This window comes from Pogoniulus pusillus, chromosome 43 (assembly GCF_015220805.1).
Source record: "Pogoniulus pusillus isolate bPogPus1 chromosome 43, bPogPus1.pri, whole genome shotgun sequence".
Taxonomy (NCBI): Eukaryota; Metazoa; Chordata; class Aves; order Piciformes; family Lybiidae; genus Pogoniulus; species Pogoniulus pusillus.
In genome coordinates, this window is record NC_087306.1 from 1,936,889 (window position 1) to 1,955,240 (window position 18,352).

Genomic DNA, 18,352 nt, shown 5'->3' on the forward strand with positions numbered 1-18,352 from the left:
CTCTCTTCCCCTCCACTCTTCCCCTCCTCTCTTTCCCCTCCTCTCTTTTCCTCCTCTTCCCCTCCTCTTTCCCCTCCTCTCTTTTTCCTCCTCTCTTTTCCTCCTCTTCCCCTTCTCTCTTTCCCCTCCTCTCTTTTCCTCCTCTTCCCCTCCTCTCTTCCCCTCCTCTCTTCCCCTCCTCTCTTCCCCTCCACTCTTCCCCTCCTCTCTTTACCCTCCTCTCTTCCCCTCCTCTCTTCCCCTCCTCTCTTCTCCTCCTCTCTTCCCTCCTCTCTTTTCCTCCTCTCTTCCCCTCCTCTCTTTTCCTCCTCTCTTCCCCTCCTCTCTTTCCCCTCCTCTCTTTCCCCTCCTCTCTTCCCCTCCTCTCTTTCCCCTCCTCTCTTTCCCCTCCTCTCTTCCTCTCCTCTCTTTACCCTCCTCTCTTCCCCTCCTCTCTTCCCCTCCTCTCTTCTCCTCCTCTCTTCCCCTCCTCTCTTCCCCTCCTCTCTTCTCCTCCTCTCTTCCCCTCCTCTCTTTCCCCTCCTCTCTTCTCCTCCACTCTTCCCCTCCTCTCTTTACCCTCCTCTCTTCCCCTCCTCTCTTCCCCTCCTCTCTTCTCCTCCTCTCTTCTCCTCCTCTCTTCTCCTCCTCTCTTCCCCTCCTCTCTTCCTCTCCTCTCTCCTCCTCCTCTCTTTCCCCTCTTCTCTTTCCCCTCCTCTCTTTCCCCTCCTCTCTTTCCCCTCCTCTCTTTCCCCTCCTCTCTTTCCCCTCCTCTCTTTCCCCTCCTCTCTTTCCCCTCCTCTCTTCCCCTCCTCTCTTTCCCCTCCTCTCTTTCCCCTCCTCTCTTTTCCCTCCTCTCTTCCCCTCCTCTCTTCCTTCTTTTTAACCCTGCCTCGAATTTGCTGGAAGCAGCTCATATATGGGGGGGGGGGGGGAAACACCCAACTCCCACCCCCAAAAAAAAAACAGGGAATAAACCCCAAAACTCCAGCATGGAAAAGCTCCAAAGCTGCAGCCAGCACCAAGCTTCTTGTTCAATATCTTCAGTGATGCTCTGGAGCAGGGCATTGAGGCCAGCAGCAGTGAGTGTGCAGCTGGCACCAAGCTGGCAGCAGGAGTGGAGCTGGGGGAGGGCAGCAGAGCCCTGCAGAGGGACCTGGCCAGGCTGCATGGGTGGGCAGAGGCCAAGGGGATGAGACTGAACAAGGCCAAGGGCAGGTTCTGCACTTTGGCCACAGCAACCCCAAGCAGCTGCAGGCTGGGGCCAGAGTGGCTGAGAGCAGGCAGGCAGAGAGGGCCCTGGGGGTGCTGGCAGAGAGGAGCTGCAGAAGAGGCAGCAGTGCCCAGGTGGGCAGCAGAGCCAAGGGCAGCCTGGGCTGGCTGAGGAGCAGTGTGGGCAGCAGGAGCAGGGAGGTTCTTGTGCCCCTGTGCTGGCACTGCTCAGGCCAGCCCTGGAGTGCTGTGCCCAGCTCTGGGCTCCTGCATTGCAGAGAGCTGCTGAGGGGCTGGCAGGTGCCCAGAGCAGGGCAGCAAGGCTGGGGAGGGGCCTGGGGCTGTGCCCTGTGAGGAGAGGCTGAGGGAGCTGGGGGGGTGCAGCCTGGCCCAGAGCAGGCTGAGGGCAGAGCTGATTGCTGCCTGCAGCTGCCTGCAGGGAGGCTGTGGCCAGCTGGGGTTGGGCTCTGGTGCCAGGCAGGCAGGGCCAGAAGCAGGGCACAGAGGCTGAAGCTGTGTCAGGGCAGGCTGAGGCTGGGTGTGAGGAGGAAGCTGTTGGCAGAGAGAGTGATTGGCACTGGCATGGGCTGCCCAGGGAGGTGGTGCAGTGCCCATGGCTGGGGGTGCTGAAGCCAAGGCTGGCTGGGGGCACTGAGTGCCATGGTCTGGTTGGTTGGGCAGGGCTGGGGGAGAGGTTGGCATGGCTGAGCCTGGAGCTCTCTGCCAGCCTGCTTGGGTCTATTCTATTCTATTCTACCTCCCAGGGCTTGTGGCTGTCTGGGAGGCCACAGGAGCAGAGTGACTGCTCCAGGAACACCTCAGGGATGACAAAACCTGGGCTCAGCAGCAGGCTGGTAGGGGCAAGTGAGATCCAGAGGGGAGAAGGAGGAAGGCAGCTCCCAGCCTGGCTGGAGGCTGTTGGCTGCCTGCTCCCTGCCGTACCCAATTCCTTCCCCATGAGCCAGCAGCAGCTCTGGGGCTCGCTGAGTCACCTCAGGGCTTGGTTTCTGGCTCAGCCCAGCCCTGATTCTCCAGAACTGGGTTGTCCTGGGGTGGATGGGATGGGGGGGGGGGGGAGTAAAACATTAACCCTGGCACCCATCTGCTCCTCAGCTCACTGGCCAGGCAGGCTGGCATGGGGCAAAGCTGAGGGCAGCCCTCCCCAGTCACCTCCAGCTCAGCTAAGGGTGGGAGGGACCCTCTGGGCTCCATGATCCTGGTGGGAATTGAGCTGAGAGGTCAAGGCTGAGGTCAGCCCTCCTCAGTCATCCTCAGCTAAGGGTGGCAGAGACCCTCTGGGCTCCATGGTCCTGGTGGGCACTGAGCTGAGGGGGCAAGGCTGAGGTCAATCCTCCTCAGTCACCCTCAGCTAAGGGTGGCAGAGACCCTCTGGGCTCCATGCTCCTGGTGGGCACTGAGCTGAGGGGGCAAGGCTGAGGTCAGTCCTGCTCAGCCACCGTCAGCAGCAGCTTTGGCCTCAAGAAAGGGGTGGAAGAGACCCTCTGGGCTCCATGATCCTGGTGGGCACTGAGCTGAGGGGGCAAGGCTGAGGTCAGTCCTCCTCAGTCACCCTCAGCTAAGGGTGGAAGAGACCCTCTGGGCTCCATGCTCCTGGTGGGCACTGAGCTGAGGGGCAAGGCTGAGGTCAATCCTCAGTCATCCTCAGCTAAGGGTGGGAGAGACCCTCTGGGCTCCATGATCCTGGTGGGCACTGAGCTGAGGGGGCAAGGCTGAGGTCAATCCTCCTCAGTCACCCTCAGCTAAGGGTGGAAGAGACCCTCTGGGCTCCATGCTCCTGGTGGAGACTGAGCTGAGAGGACAAGGCTGAGGTCAATCCTCCTCAGTCATCCTCAGCTAATGGTGGCAGAGACCCTCTGGGCTCCATGCTCCTGGTGGGCACTGAGCTGAGAGGACAAGGCTGAGGTCAGCCCTCCTCAGTCATCCTCAGCTAATGGTGGCAGAGACCCTCTGGGCTCCATCATCCTGGTGGGCACTGAGCTGAGGGGGCAAGGCTGAGGTCAGTCCTGCTCAGCCACCCTCAGCAGCAGCTTTGGCCTCAAGAAAGGGGTGGAAGAGACCCTCTGGGCTCCATGATCCTGGTGGGCACTGAGCTGAGGGGGCAAGGCTGAGGTCAATCCTCATCAGCCACACTCAGCTAATGGTGGGAGAGACCCTCTGGGCTCCATGATCCTGGTGGAGACTGAGCTGAGAGGACAAGGCTGAGGTCAATCCTCATCAGCCACACTCAGCTAAGGGTGGCAGAGACCCTCTGGGCTCCATGGTCCTGGTGGGCACTGAGCTGAGGGGGCAAGGCTGAGGTCAATCCTCATTCACACTCAGCTAAGGGTGGCAGAGACCCTCTGGGTTCCATGATCCTGGTGGGCACTGAGCTGAGAGGACAAGGCTGAGGTCAATCCTCCTCAGTCACCCTCAGCTAAGGGTGGAAGAGACCCTCTGGGCTCCATGCTCCTGATGGGCACTGAGCTGAGAGGACAAGGCTGAGGTCAATCCTCCTCAGTCACCCTCAGCTAAGGGTGGCAGAGACCCTCTGGGCTCCATGATCCTGGTGGGCACTGAGCTGAGAGGACAAGGCTGAGGTCAGCCCTCCTCAGTCATCCTCAGCTAATGGTGGCAGAGACCCTCTGGGCTCCATGCTCCTGGTGGGCACTGAGCTGGCACAGGGGGATGAGGCCACAAACCAATTTCGTGGGAGCAAAGAAGCCTCCAAGAGCTGCTCCTGCCCCCAGCTCCAACTGGTTTCTGTCCCCATGTCCTTGAGTTTGGAAGGAGAGGGAACAGTGCAGGGAGAGGGGATAGAGGAGGGAGGGGGCATATGGAAGGACAGGGGACACTGGGAGGTGAGGGGACAGTGCCAGGGCAGGGATACTGCAGGGACAGTGTGGGACAAGGACACTGCAGGATAGGGACACTGCAGGGACAGTGCTGGGGCAGGGACAATGCAGGGACAGTGTGGGACAGGGACACTGCAAGGACAGTGCTGGGGCAGGGACAATGCAGGGACAGTGTGGGACAGGGACACTGCAAGGACAGTGCTCAGACAGGAACAGTGCTGGGACAATGTGGAATAGGACAGTGCAGGACAGGGACACTGCAGGGACAGTGATGGGGCAGGGACACTGCAGGACAGGGACACTGCAGGGACAGTGATGGGGCAGGGACACTGCAGGACAGGGACACTGCAGGGACAGTGCTGGGGCAGGGACACTGCAGGACAGGAACGCTGCAAGGACAGTGCTGGGACAGGAACACTGCAGGACAGGGACACTGCAGGGACAGTGTGGGACAGGAACAGTGCAGGACAGGAACACTGCAGGGACAGTGTGGGACAGGAACAGTGCAGGACAGGAACACTGCAAGGACAGTGTGGGACAGGAACAGTGCTGGGACAGGAACAGTGCAGGACAGGAACACTGCAGGGACAGTGCTGGGACAGGAACAGTGCAGGGACAGGGACACTGCAGGGACAGTGCTGGGACAGGAACAGTGCAGGGGCAGGGACACTGCAAGGACAGTGTGGGACAGGAACAGTGCAGGACAGGAACACTGCAAGGACAGTGTGGGACAGGAACACTGCAGGACAGGAACACTGCAAGGACAGTGTGGGACAGGAACAGTGCAGGACAGGAACACTGCAGGGACAGTGCAGGACAGGGACAGTGCAGGGACAGTGCTGGGACAGGAACAGTGCTGGGACAGGGACACTGCAGGACAGGAACACTGCAAGGACAGTGCAGGGACAGGGACAGTGCAGGGACAGTGCAGGGATAGGAACAGTGCTGGGACAGGGACAGTGCAGGACAGGAACAATGCAGGGACAGTGCTGGGACAGGAACACTGCAGGGACAGTGCTGGGACAGGAACACTGCAGGGACAGTGCTGGGACAGGAACAGTGCAGGACAGGGACACTGCAGGGACAGTGCTGGGACAGGGACACTGCAGGACAGGGACACTGCAGGGCCAGGGCCACTCCGCAGCTGCTTCCCAGGCGCTGGAACCTCTCCGGAGCCTCTGCCCCAGCTCAGCTGCGCCGCTTGCGTGGGAACCCTCCCGAGGAAATTCCAGAGGCTCTTTCCATTTCCAGCCGGCCAAAGGTTAGCAGAGCAAAGGGCAGGAGCTGAGCCCCAGCCGAGGGGACAAGCGACAAGCCCAGGGGACATGGGCAGCGAGCCCGCGATGGGAGCTCTCCGTCGGCGGGACTGGAATGCGTTGGCTCAGCCCTCGGAAAAGGGAAAGGAGATAGGGAAAGGAATCAACAACTCCAACATCCCATAGCTGGAAGAGCTCTCCGGGAAGCTCTCATCCTCACCTCCATCCCGGGAGTTGTTTATTTCCACTCCCCCCCACCCCCCAACCTCCCTACCCGCCCCGCCTGGAGCCGTCGGGGAAAAGCGAAGCTGCAGCTTCCAGCCGGGAATAAGCAATTCCCATGCCCGGGCAGGACCCCCAGAACTATTCCCAACGGAGACAGGATGGGAAAAGAGAGGGAAAGGAGAGGGGGGAAAGATGAATCCTAAGCCCCCCCTATCTTGTTAGGAGTTGTTTATCCCTTCCCCCTCCTTCAATCCCCTCTTGATGCTTCCAGAGCTGAGGCAAAACACACGAGGGACCCCCAAAAACATTCCCAATGGATGCAGGACCCCCAGAAACATTCCCAATGGAGGCAGGATGGGAAAAGAGAGGGAAAGGAGAGGGGAGAGGATGAATCCTAAGCCCCCCCCATCTTGTTAGGAGTTGTTCATCCCTTCCCCCCACCCTTTAATCCCCTCTTGATGCTTCCAGAGCTGAGGAAAAACACATGAGGGACCCCCAGAACTATTCCCAATGGAGGCAGGATGGGAAAAGAGAGGGAAAGGAGAGGGGGGAAAGATGAATCCTAAGCCCCCCCTATCTTGTTAGGAGTTGTTTATTCCTCCCCCCCCACTTCAATCCCCTCTTGATGCTTCCAGAGCTGAGGAAAAACACACGAGGGACCCCCAAAAACATTCCCAATGGATGCAGGACCCCCAGAACTATTCCCAATGGAGGCAGGATGGGAAAAGAGAGGGAAAGGAGAGGGGGGGAGGATGAATCCTAAGCCCCCCCCGTCTTGTTAGGAGTTGTTTCTTCCTCCCCCCACCCTTTAATCCCCTCTTGATGCTTCCAGAGCTGAGGAAAAACACACGAGGGACCCCCAAAAACATTCCCAATGGAGGCAGGATGGGAAAAGAGAGGGAAAGGAGAGGGGAGAGGATGAATCCTAAGCCCCCCCCGTCTTGTTAGGAGTTGTTTATCCCTTCCCCCCACCCTTTAATCCCCTCTTGGTGCTTCCAGAGCTGAGGAAAAACACACGAGGGACCCCCAGAACTATTCCCAATGGATGCAGGACCCCCAGAACTATTCCCAGTGGAGGCAGGATGGGAAAACAGAGGGAAAGGAGGGTGGGGAAATATGAATCCTAAGCCCCCCCTATCTTGTTAGGAGTTGTTTATTCCTCCCCCCACCCTTTAATCCCCTCTTGATGCTTCCAGAGCTGAGGAAAAACACACGAGGGACCCCCAAAAACATTCCCAATGGATGCAGGACCCCCAGAACTATTCCCAATGGAGGCATGCCCGGGAAGGTAGCAGCTGGGGAAGTGTGTGGGTGTGTCCCCCCCCCCCCAAAAAAAAAGCCTTTCCCCGAGTTTGCTTTGGGATGGTTTTTGTTCTCCCGACCTGAGTTCATCCTTTTCCACCTGCTAGGTGGGAGCGAATTCCAGAGGGAGGGATAAGGAGAGGCTGGAGAGGACGGAACGTGCCCGGGAGCAGGGAACAAAACAGCTCCCGACGTAAACAGCCCGCGGAGGACCTGGGGTTTGTCCTGCCCCTCCCTCTCCTTTTCCCTCTCTTTTCCCATCCTGCCTCCGTTGGGAATGTTTCTGGGGGTCCTGTCTCCATTGGGAATAGTTCTGGGGGTCCCTCGTGTGTTTTTCCTCAGCTCTGGAAGCATCAAGAGGGGATTAAAGGGTGGGGGAAGGGATAAACAACTCCTAACAAGATAGGGGGGGCTTAGGATTCATCCTTCCCCCTCTCCTTTCCCTCTCTTTTCCCATCCTGCCTCCACTGGGAACAGTTCTGGGGGTCCTGCATCCATTGGGAATGTTTTTGGGGGTCCCTCGTGTGTTTTGCCTCAGCTCTGGAAGCATCAAGAGGGGATTAAAGGGTGGGGGGAGGAATAAACAACTCCTAACAAGATAGGGGGGGCTTAGGATTCATCCTTCCCCCTCTCCTTTCCCTCTCTTTTCCCATCCTGTCTCCATTGGGAATATTTCTGGGGGTCCCTCGTGTGTTTTTCCTCAGCTCTGGAAGCACCAAGAGGGGATTGAGGGGGGGGGAAAGGGATGAACAACTCCTAACAAGATAGGGGGGGCTTAAGATTCATCCTCCCCCCTCTCCTTTCCCTCTCTTTTCCCATCCTGCCTCCGTTGGGAATAGTTCTGGGGGTCCTGCATCCATTGGGAATGTTTTTGGGGGTCCCTCGTGTGTTTTTCCTCAGCTCTGGAAGCATCAAGAGGGGATTGAAGGGGGGGGAAAGGGATGAACGACTCCCAACAAGACGGGGGGGGCTTAGGATTCATCCTCTCCCCTCTCCTTTCCCTCTCTTTTCCCATCCTGCCTCCATTGGGAATGTTTCTGGGGGTCCTGTCTCCATTGGGAATAGTTCTGGGGGTCCCTCGTGTGTTTTTCCTCACCTCTGGAAGCATCAAGAGGGATTGAAGGGGGGGGGGAAAGGGATGAACAACTCCTAACAAGATAGGGGGGACTTAGGATTCATCTTTCCCCCCCTCCTTTCCCTCTCTTTTCCCCTGCCTCCCTTGGGAATGTTTCTGGGGGTCCTGCATCCATTGGGAATGTTTTTGGGGGTCCCTCGTGTGTTTTTCCTCACCTCTGGAAGCATCAAGAGGGGATTTAAGGGGGGGGGGCAGGGATGAGGAATAAACAGCAGCTGCCTGGCAAGGGTCAGGAGGATTCTTTAGCTGCTCAGCAGCCAAAAGCCATCGAGGAAAGAAAGTTCCAGGCAGGGGCAAAACAACTTGGACTTGGGAGGGGAAGAGTTGGGGGGTTGGGATGGGGGATGGGGGGGGGGGGCAAGAAAAAAACCTGCTCCACCCAAATCCCAGCTGGAAAATGAAGGCTGAGGGAGAAGTTCCCCAGCTGGACAAGGACATTCGTAGGACGTTTTGTTGTTGCCTCTCCTTTGGGACTTGTTGACACCAAGCAGAGCTCTTTGCTCTCCACCCCGCACGTAGAAACTTCTGGAGGGGGGGGGTGGGGGGGGGTGGGGGGGAAGGGAAATAAGTTTGGGGGGAGGGGGGAGTCTCAGGGGGTTGTTTGGTGTCACCTCAGCACCCCCAAATTCTCCTCCCCAACGGTACCCCCAAAAAGATGCTCTCCCCCCTCCAATGGGACTTGGAATTGGGTGGGGGGAGGGAGGGTTCAGACTTCCATTCTGGGGGGGGGGCAGGAAGGGGATTTGGGGGAAGGGGCTTCGAGTTAATAGGGGGGGTCCCCCCCAATTGCCTTCCAAGTGGGGTTCCCCCCAATTGCCTTCCAAGTGGGGTCCCCCCCAATTGCATTCCAAGTGGGGTCCCCCCCAGTTGCCTTCCAAGTGGCAGGAGAGGGAGTTCAGTGGGGAAGGGTCCCTAAAAGATAAGGGGTGGGAGACTGCCATGGAAAAGGTGGGGGGCACCAGGGCCAGGGGATGGATTCTGGGGGGAGGGTCCCCCAAAAGATGGGGGTAGGAGGAGGGGGGGGGGGGGGGGAGGGTCCCCTTCGAGCGACAAGGTTGGTGGTGGGGGGGGGGGATTTGAGGGAAGGGTCCCCAACACATGGTGGGTGGGGAGAGGGGGTGAGGGTCCCCCCAATTCCCTTCCAGTGACAAGGTGTGGGGGGGGGTGGTGTGGGGGGAAGGGTCCCCAAAACATGGGGTGGGAGGAGGAGGGGGAGGGTCCCCCCAGTTCCCTTCGAGTGACAAGGTGAGGGGGGAGGGTTTGGGGGGGTCTCCAACACATGGTGGGTGGGGGGAGGGGGGGAGGTCCCCCAATCCTTTCCAGCAACAGAGGGTGGGGCTGCGGGGGAAGGGTCCCCAAAACATGGGGTGGGAGGAGGGGGGGGAGGGTCCCCCCAACTCCCTTCCAGCGACAAGGTGTAGGGGGCGATTTGGGGGGGGTCCCCAACACATGGTGGGTGGGGGGAGGGGGTGAGGGTCCCCAAAATTCCCTTCCAGCAACAAAGTGGGGGGGGGGGGGGCGGGGATTTGGGGGAAGGGTCCCCAACATACGGTGGGTGTGGTCCCTCCCTCGACGGGGGGGGGGGCAGACGAACGCCTCCTGCCCGGAGTCCCCCCAAAACGATGGCAAAAATCCTCCCCCCCCCGGGGTCAGGCTTTGATCCTCACCCCCAAATCTGTGCTCTTTCAGCCCAAATAACCAAGCGGGGGGCTTGGGGGGGGGGGGGGGGGGAGTGCAGGGGGCGCATGTGGGGGGGGTGGGGGAGGGAGGAAAAGCTTCCTGAGGAGGGAACCCGGGGTGAGGGGGGGGGGGGAGAGGGATCAAGAGCCCCCCCCCAAGCTCCGAGGGGACCCCCCCGGACCCCTCCCAGCGCATCCAACAGGTCCCGAACTGCTTCTCCCCCCCCCCCCCCCCCCCCGAAGCTCCTAACCGCACGGCTGGGAACGCTCCGTTCCCTTCCTGCCATTGGCCGAGCGCCACCACCCGTCCGCTCTTCCTATTGGCCCTCCCGGCTGTCACTCCGCTCCCGAGGCTCCCTCCCACCCCCCCCGCCCACTTCCCCGCTCTCCCCGCACAAGCTGTCCACGCTCCGCGGGCGCCGCTCCCATTGGTCGGCCGCGGTGTAAACAAGGCGGCGGCAGCCAATGGGAGAGCTGATCACGCGAGCGGCACGCCGGGCCACGCGCCCGCGGCGTGGAGCTGAGCGCAGGCGGCCGCTGGGGGGGGGGGGGGGGGCGCGGGGGGTATAAAAGGGCGGGCGGCGGCGGCGCCGCGCTCAGAGCTGCGGGGGAGAGCGGAGGGGATCGGACCCGACCCGAGCGGAGGCTGCGCGGAGTTTCCTCGGCGCTTTCCCGAGGGGGGGACAAAAAAACGCAGCCGAAAGTGACCTTTGTGGCTCCGCTCAGCTGCTTTTAGGGAGAGTTTTCCTCCTTCTCCTCCTCCTCTTCCTCCTCCGGAGAGGGAACGCGAAACTCTCCGCACCTCGTCCTGCGCAGCCCCCTTCGCCGCTACCGCCTTCTTCCGCCGCTTTTCCAACCCCCCCCCCGCCTTGCCCCGCAAACTCTCCGCGCAACCATGGTGATGTTCAAGAAGGTGAAGAGCTTCGTGATGGCTTTCAGCGAGCCCGAGAAGGTTTATTGCAGCGGGGAGAAGGTGGCCGGGCGCGTCCTGGTGGAGGTGGCCGAAGTGACTCGGGTCAGCGCCGTCAAGGTGTTGGCTTGCGGAGTGGCTAAAGTCAACTGGGCGAAGGGCCCGCAGCAGTGCAAGCAGGAGATGGAGTATCTGCGCTTCGAGGATGTGCTCTGCCTGGAGGAGCAGCCCACCGGTGAGAGGCTGGGATGGGGGAAGAGAGGGAGCGGTGGGGAAAGGGGGGGGAAGAGCTCGGAGGTCCAGCAGCTTGTTCGGGGTCTCTTCGGGGGCTGGGTGCGGGGGTGAGGAGTCGCCGCGGTCCGGATGGTGCGAAGGGTGGGGAAGGTGAGGTGGAAGGGTCAGGAGTTGGTGGAGTGGGCTTGGAGGGCGGTGGAAGGTTGAGGGAGTTGAAGCCGCCGGTGGCACCTGGCGAAGGGGGGGGCCGAAAACAACAACCCTGCCCCCCAGTGTTTGCTGCTTGGGTGTGCTTGGGTGTTGCTGCGGCTGCCCGAACAGGGTGTGCGTGCCCGCGGGCAGCGAGTGCCAAGCTTGGCTGGAGCAGGGTGGCAGGGGACGGGGCAGGGGACGGGGAGGAGGAGCAGCAAGTGCGGGTTTTGCTCGGGACAAAGCTTCGGCCGAGTGCCTTTGGCGAGCAGCGAAGGCTCTCCGGGCTTAGGGGGGAGCTGGTAGAGTGTCCCGAGAGATAACGGGGGTGCGGTGACGTCATGGAGCTGCGAGATAAACGAGGCCAGGGCTGGAAGTAGGTGCGGTGAGGGCAGGGCGTCGGGGACAGGGTGTACCGGAGGTGGATGTGCGAAGCGAGGTGGGATAGGAGCGGAGAGACTGCGAGGCTGTCCCCGGGACGGGTGTGGGAGGCTCTTAGCACGCAGAGGGCATTGAGCTCATCCTGCTGTGTGTCAGCGGAACCCGGGGGCTAGGAGGAGGAAGCAAGTCCGGAGCTGCAGCTGACCCCCTCCCTGCCCTGCTTCTCTCTTCCCAGATGGGGACGGCTCCGTCATCCTGCGTCCCGGCAACAAGTACGAGTACAAGTTCGGCTTCGAGCTTCCCCAGGGGTGAGTAGGAGGTCAGAGCTGCCTCCTGGAAGAGAACCAAACTGGAACCCCTCCGGAAAACCCTCCTGGTGTGCCCACGGGGTTGGCTGACTGTGGCTCTTCCCACAGGCCCCTGGGCACCACCTTCAAGGGCAAGTATGGCTGTGTGGATTACTGGGTGAAAGCCTTCCTGGAGCGTCCTTCCTTCCCCACCCAGGAGATCAAGAAACGCTTTGAGGTGATGGACCCTGTGGATGTGAACACTCCAGAGCTGCTGGTGAGTGTGGGCACCACCCTCCTTGGGCTGCTGTTTGGGATTGAAATGCTCCTGGGGTTGGTAGGGACAGGAGGGACCTCGGGCATTAAGGCTCCTTTAAGGGGCTTGGGTGCTGAGCCAGGACTTAAGTGCTTAGGTGGGGGTTAGGAAGTTCTGGTTGCTTTGTGTTCCTTAAGAGGAACTTGGGAGGAGAGGAAGGCAGGAGGAAGTGTGGGTGGGGTGGAAGCTGTTGGTCACTCCTCTGGGCTAACGCTGTGCTGTCCCTGCAGTCCCCAGTCGCTGCCAAGAAGGAGAAGAAAGTGTCCTGCATGTTCATCCCCGACGGCCGCGTCTCCGTCAGCGCCCAGATCGACAGGAAGGGCTTCTGCGAAGGTAAGGGCAGGGCCTGGCCACTCTTGCTGGGAGGTGGCCACGCCTTGGTGGGCTGGCAGTGACCAGGAGGAGTTTTTGCTGCCTCTGAAGTGTTCCCTCTGGCCCACCGCAGGTGATGAGATCTGCATCAACGCCGACTTCGAGAACACCTGCTCCCGCATCGTGGTGCCCAAGGCTGCCATCATGGCCAAGCACACCTACCTGGCCAACGGCCAGACCAAGGTCTTCACCCAGAAGCTCTCCTGTGTCCGGGGCAACCACATCATCTCGGGCATGTCTGACTCCTGGCGGGGCAAAACCATCCGGGTGAAGAAGCTCAAACCTTCCATCCTGGGCTGCAACATCCTGCGGGTGGAGTACTTCTTGCAGGTGAGTTGCCAGGCAGGGCCTTGGCATTTGGGGGCACCTGGATCCCTCTGGTTGTCCTCACAGCCCTCTGACCACCCCTCTCCTCCCTGCTGCTCTTCCTCCACAGATCTATGTCAGTGTCCCTGGCTCCAAGAAGATCATCCTGGAGCTGCCCCTGGTGATCGGCAGCCGCTCGGGCATCGGCAGCCGCAGCTCCAGCATGGCAAGCCAGGCCAGCTCCGAGATGAGCTGGGTGGACCTCAACCTGCCTGATGCCCCAGAAGGTGAGCAGGGAGGAGGAAGATAGCTCCTTGATGGGGTCGTTGAGGAGCTTGGGGTGGGCACCTGCTTGGGCTGAGGAGCTCGTCGAGAGTTGAGGAGGTTGTGGTGGTGCCGTGGCAGGTTGCTCACAGGTTGCTCTCTCTCTGCCTGGCAGCTCCTCCTTGCTACCTGGACATAGTGCCCGAGGACCACCGGCTGGAGAGCCCAACCACCCCCCTGCTGGAGGAGGCTGACAGCTTCGACAGCCCCATCTTCATGTACGCCCCCGAGTTCAAGTTCATGCCGCCCCCCACGTACACCGAGGTGAGGAGCGGCACTGCGGGCACCGCCGGAGAGACCTCGGTGAGGGAGGGGAGGGGCTGAGAGGAGGGGGATGGGAACGGGATGGAGATGGAATTGAGGAGAGTAGAGAGGGGATGAGGATGTGAGGGATGGAGTGAGAGGATGGGATGGGATGTGGGGGTGGTGGGATGGTTGGCATGAGGGTGGAGGGAGATGGGATTGAGGATGGAGATGGGGTGAGGATAGATGATGTGGGGTGAGGGGGATGGGGTAAGAGGGTGGAGAAGAGAGATGTGGATGAAGAGGGGAGAGATGGAGAAGGGATGAGGATGGATGGAGGTGGGAAGATGGAAGAGGGCATGAGGAGGGAGGTGGTGGTGGCAACTCTGGCCAGTGGTGCCATGCTGCTGGCTTTGGGGTGCAGCTGGGCAGCGTCTCAGTGGTGTTTTGTCTCCTCCTTGCCCCCTCAGGTGGATCCCTGCGTGGCCAACAACAACAACGTGCAGTGATGGGGGCAGGCCTGGGGCCTTGCCTGCGTTTCCTGGACTCTGGCTCCCTCTGGGAGCTCGGCAAAGCTCTGGCACCAACGCCAGGGCAGGGGGAACCTGTCCCAGTGTCTTGTGTGCTGCCCACCCGTGGCTGTCTGACCGCTGAGTGGGATGTGGAGAAGGGGGCAGGAGACCCTCAGCGTTGGGGCAAGAGGCAGAAGCCCCCAACCAACCTCTTGGGAGAAGGAGAGATGCCAGCCCCAGAGCCTTGGGGAAGAGCCTCACGGTGATGCCTTCACCCAACACAGCCTGGCCTGGGGACAGCAGGGACCTGTCCCCCCTGCGTGGACGAGGAGGTGGTTGGAGCTGGTTCCTCTGGGTGCCCTGCAGCCCTCTGGGTGCCCTGCAGCTGTCTTGTAGCTGTCCTGCAGCCGTCCAACCCTGCCTGGCTTGGGTGGGAGCCTTGGCCCTGGCCGGAGGAGCCCACACCTGGTGCCAACCAGTTGATCCCAGTTGCTCCCAGCATCAGCAAGGAGGTCCCCTGGGATCTGCTCCCACCTCTGGCTGCTCTGGGCACAAACTTTGTGCGAATCTCCTCTGTTTTTTTTTACTGTTTTTTTAGGGTGGGTTTGTGGGGGAGGGGGTGGGGTGGGGGAGGGGAACTTCAACCTTTGTACTCATCTTGGTGTCCCCACCCCTGGGGGGTGAGGAAGGCTCAAATAAAGACCTTCTGGCACCTGCCGTGGACTGCACTTGCCTTCATCTTGGGCAGGAGGAGAGGGTTGGGCATCTGGGGTGGCACCACCCAATGGGGTGACAATGGTGGCAGTGCCACCTTTGGGTGCTGGCTGCTGGAGCTGCAGCATCTGCCCCGGGGCTGGGGGGGGGGGTGGTGGTTTCGGTCACCTGGTGGCCAAATTTGGGCAGAAAGAGGAGGTTTGGGTGAAGGTCCAAACCTCATGGCCCGAGGGGAAACTGAGGCAGGGGTGGGGAGGGAGAGGTGGATTTTGTGGGTGCTTGGGCTTGGAGCCCTCATCACCTTCCCCTCCTCATCACCTTCCCCTCCTCATCACCTTCCCCTCCTCATCACCTTCCCCTCCTCATCACCTTCCCCTCCTCATCACCTTCCCCTCCTCATCACCTTCCCCTCCTCATCACCTTCCCCTCCTCATCACCTTCCCCTCCTCATCACCTTCCCCTCCTCATCACCTTCCCCTCCTCATCACCTTCCCCTCCTCATCACCTTCCCCTCCTCATCACCTTCCCCTCCTCATCACCTTCCCCTCCTCATCACCTTCCCCTCCTCATCACCTTCCCCTCCTCATCACCTTCCCCTCCTCATCACCTTCCCCTCCTCATCACCTTCCCCTCCTCATCACCTTCCCCTCCTCATCACCTTCCCCTCCTCATCACCTTCCCCTCCTCATCACCTTCCCCTCCTCATCACCTTCCCCTCCTCATCACCTTCCCCTCCTCATCACCTTCCCCTCCTCATCACCTTCCCCTCCTCATCACCTTCCCCTCCTCATCACCTTCCCCTCCTCATCACCTTCCCCTCCTCATCACCTTCCCCTCCTCATCACCTTCCCCTCCTCATCACCTTCCCCTCCTCATCACCTTCCCCTCCTCATCACCTTCCCCTCCTCATCACCTTCCCCTCCTCATCACCTTCCCCTCCTCATCACCTTCCCCTCCTCATCACCTTCCCCTCCTCATCACCTTCCCCTCCTCATCACCTTCCCCTCCTCATCACCTTCCCCTCCTCATCACCTTCCCCTCCTCATCACCTTCCCCTCCTCATCACCTTCCCCTCCTCATCACCTTCCCCTCCTCATCACCTTCCCCTCCTCATCACCTTCCCCTCCTCATCACCTTCCCCTCCTCATCACCTTCCCCTCCTCATCACCTTCCCCTCCTCATCACCTTCCCCTCCTCATCACCTTCCCCTCCTCATCACCTTCCCCTCCTCATCACCTTCCCCTCCTCATCACCTTCCCCTCCTCATCACCTTGGTCTCCTTTGCCTCCTCTGCCCCCTTGGAGCTCCTCTCCCTCACCACCACCGCGGGGGATGTAGGTGAGAGGTGGTGGCACCAGGCCACTGCTGGTGGGGGGCCAGGCTGAGGAGCAGCCACTGTCACCTCTCTCCCACTTGGCACCTGGTGCCCACCCGTGGTCTCTCAGCTTCCCTGGCCAGGTCCCAACTGTGTCCCATAGCCTCCCCCCCCCCCGCCCCCCCTTTTCCCTTGCTCTTATCTGGCGCTGCCAGCGGGGCCTGCCCTTATCAGCAGGCAGCTGCAGCTCCTCTGCCCCTGGCGGCAGGTCCCAGCCTGGCACCGCCAGCTGCAGCTCCTGGCCCCCACCCGATGCCAATTGACCTCCCACCACCACCCCCGACCACCCTTAACCCCCCCCACCAACTCATGACCACCTTTGCCCACCCCCATCACCCCTCCACCACCCTTGACCACCCTTCCACTCGTGCCCACCCTTGCACATCGACCACCCCTCCACTACCCTTGCCCACCCCCATGCCATGACCACCCCTGACACCCTCCAGAACCCCCCCAGGAGCCCATCCCTGACGTCACCCTGCAGCCTTACCCCCCCCTTTCCCTGTCCCTCTCCAGACCCAGCTCTGTCCCTGCGTCCTCCTGGCACCATCCCAGGGCCAGCGCCCAAGTGGGTGAGAGGTCAGGCCTGGCCCGGCCAAGTATGGGCAGGAGAGCAGAGCTGCGGGGGGGGGTAACAGGCACTGGGGGGGGCGCTGGGGATTGGGAGGAGACAATGGAGACTGGAGAGGGACAATGGTGGCTTGGCGGGGGGGGGACTAAGGGTACTGGGGGGGGGCTGGAAGGGGATAATGGTTGAAATGGAGGGGGGGGGGGCAATGGGAACTGGGAAAGGACAATGGGAACTGGGAGAGGACAATGGGGACAGGAAGGGGACGAGGACGAGGACGGGGGGGGGGGGGCAGTGGTGACTGGGAAGGGAGGGGCAGTGGAGGGAAAACAGTGCTGGGGGGGTACAAGGGGGTGGAGTGGGACAGGATAAGGACAGAGGAAGGAAGGGGATGGGAAGGGAAGGGATGGGAGTGGGGAGAGGCATTGGGATGGGATGGGGAGAGGGAAGGGGAAGGCATAAAGGACGGGGGGGGGGCAGCTGGGATGGAGGCAGGAGAGAAATAGGGCAGGGGATGAGGACAGGAATGGGATGGGGACAGTATGAGAGTGGGATGAGGATGGGATGGGGACAGGATGGGGACAGGATGAGAGTGGGATGGGGGTGGGATGGGGACAGGACAGGACAAGAGTGGTCTCTGCTGGTCCATACTGGTCTCTATTGGGCTCCATTGACTCTGTGCTGCCCCCTGGTGGTCCCCAATGAGCTCCATTGGCTCTGGGCTGTCCCCTGGTGGTCCCCATTGAGCTCCATTGGCTCTGTGCTGCCCCCTGGTGGTCCCCATTGAGCTCCATTGGCTCTGTGCTGTCCCCTGGTGGTCCCCAATGTGCTCCATTGGCTCTGTGCTGCCCCCTGGTGGTCCCCATTGAGCTCCATTGGCTCTGTGCTGTCCCCTGGTGGTCCCCATTGAGCTCCATTGGCTCTGTGCTGTCCCCTGGTGGTCCCCAATGAGCTCCATTGGCTCTGGGCTGTCCCCTGGTGGTCCCCATTGAGCTCCATTGGCTCAGTGCTGCCCCCTGCTGGTCCCCAATGAGCTCCATTGGCTCTGTGCTGCCCCCTGGTGGTCCCCAATGAGCTCCATTGGCTCTGTGCTGCCCCCTGGTGGTCCCCAATGAGCTCCATTGGCTCTGGGCTGTCCCCTGGTGGTCCCCAATGAGCTCCATTGGCTCTGGGCTGTCCCCTGGTGGTCCCCAATGTGCTCCATTGGCTCTGTGCTGCCCCCTGGTGGTCCCCAATGAGCTCCATTGGCTCTGTGCTGCCCCCTGGTGGTCCCCAATGAGCTCCATTGGCTCTGGGCTGTCCCCTGGTGGTCCCCAATGAGCTCCATTGGCTCTGGGCTGCTCCCTGCTCGTCCCCAATGACCTCCATTGGCTCTGTGCTGCCCCCTGGTGGTCCCCAATGACCTCCATTGGCTCTGTGCTGCCCCCTGCTGGTCCCCAATGAGCTCCATTGACTCTGTGCTGCCCCCTGGTGGTCCCCAATGAGCTCCATTGGCTCTGTGCTGCCCCCTGGTGGTCCCCAATGACCTCCATTGGCTCTGTGCTGCCCCCTGGTGGTCCCCAATGAGCTCCATTGGCTCTGTGCTGCCCCCTGGTGGTCCCCAATGAGCTCCATTGGCTCTGGGCTGTCCCCTGGTGGTCCCCAATGAGCTCCATTGGCTCTGGGCTGCTCCCTGCTCGTCCCCAATGACCTCCATTGGCTCTGTGCTGCCCCCTGGTGGTCCCCAATGACCTCCATTGGCTCTGTGCTGCCCCCTGCTGGTCCCCAATGAGCTCCATTGGCTCTGTGCTGCCCCCTGGTGGTCCCCAATGAGCTCCATTGGCTCTGGGCTGCCCCCTGGTGGTCCCCAATGAGCTCCATTGGCTCTGTGATGCCCCCTGGTGGTCCCCAGTGAGTTCTGATGGGGACACAGACAACACCTTCAGGACCCCAACCCCTTCCAGGACCACCCCACGGGGTCCTCCCCTCTCCCCCCTCCCCC

The 18,352-nt window shown here is 61.1% G+C and overlaps 1 protein-coding gene across 2 annotated transcripts; it reads left to right on the plus strand.

Annotated features, from left to right (window-relative positions):
* Nucleotides 1–10,231: 10,231 nt before the first annotated feature.
* TXNIP (thioredoxin interacting protein) lies at nucleotides 10,232–14,431 on the plus strand. 2 transcript variants are annotated; one of them, XM_064176001.1, is made up of 8 exons: nucleotides 10,232–10,785; nucleotides 11,590–11,662; nucleotides 11,771–11,918; nucleotides 12,188–12,290; nucleotides 12,403–12,659; nucleotides 12,766–12,922; nucleotides 13,075–13,262; nucleotides 13,673–14,431. In XM_064176001.1, the coding sequence occupies exons 1-8, from the start codon at nucleotides 10,536–10,538 to the stop codon at nucleotides 13,709–13,711; spliced, it is 1,215 nt and encodes a 404-aa protein (XP_064032071.1). In that variant the 5' UTR covers nucleotides 10,232–10,535; the 3' UTR covers nucleotides 13,712–14,431. The 2 variants fall into 2 exon arrangements, with proteins under 2 accessions (XP_064032071.1, XP_064032072.1); XM_064176002.1 differs by having other exon boundaries at nucleotides 13,075–13,223.
* Nucleotides 14,432–18,352: the final 3,921 nt, after the last annotated feature.

What these genes read in the sequence shown, in the direction of transcription:
- TXNIP (XM_064176001.1), top strand. Translation starts at nt 10,536, where the DNA reads ATGGTGATGTTCAAGAAGGTGAAGAGCTTCGTGATGGCTTTCAGCGAG. An exon ending in TGAACACTCCAGAGCTGCTG is followed by an intron (nt 11,919 to 12,187) that starts GTGAGTGTGGGC and finishes CTGTCCCTGCAG; the next exon opens with TCCCCAGTCGCTGCCAAGAA. An exon ending in GCACCGCCGGAGAGACCTCG is followed by an intron (nt 13,263 to 13,672) that starts GTGAGGGAGGGG and finishes TTGCCCCCTCAG; the next exon opens with GTGGATCCCTGCGTGGCCAA.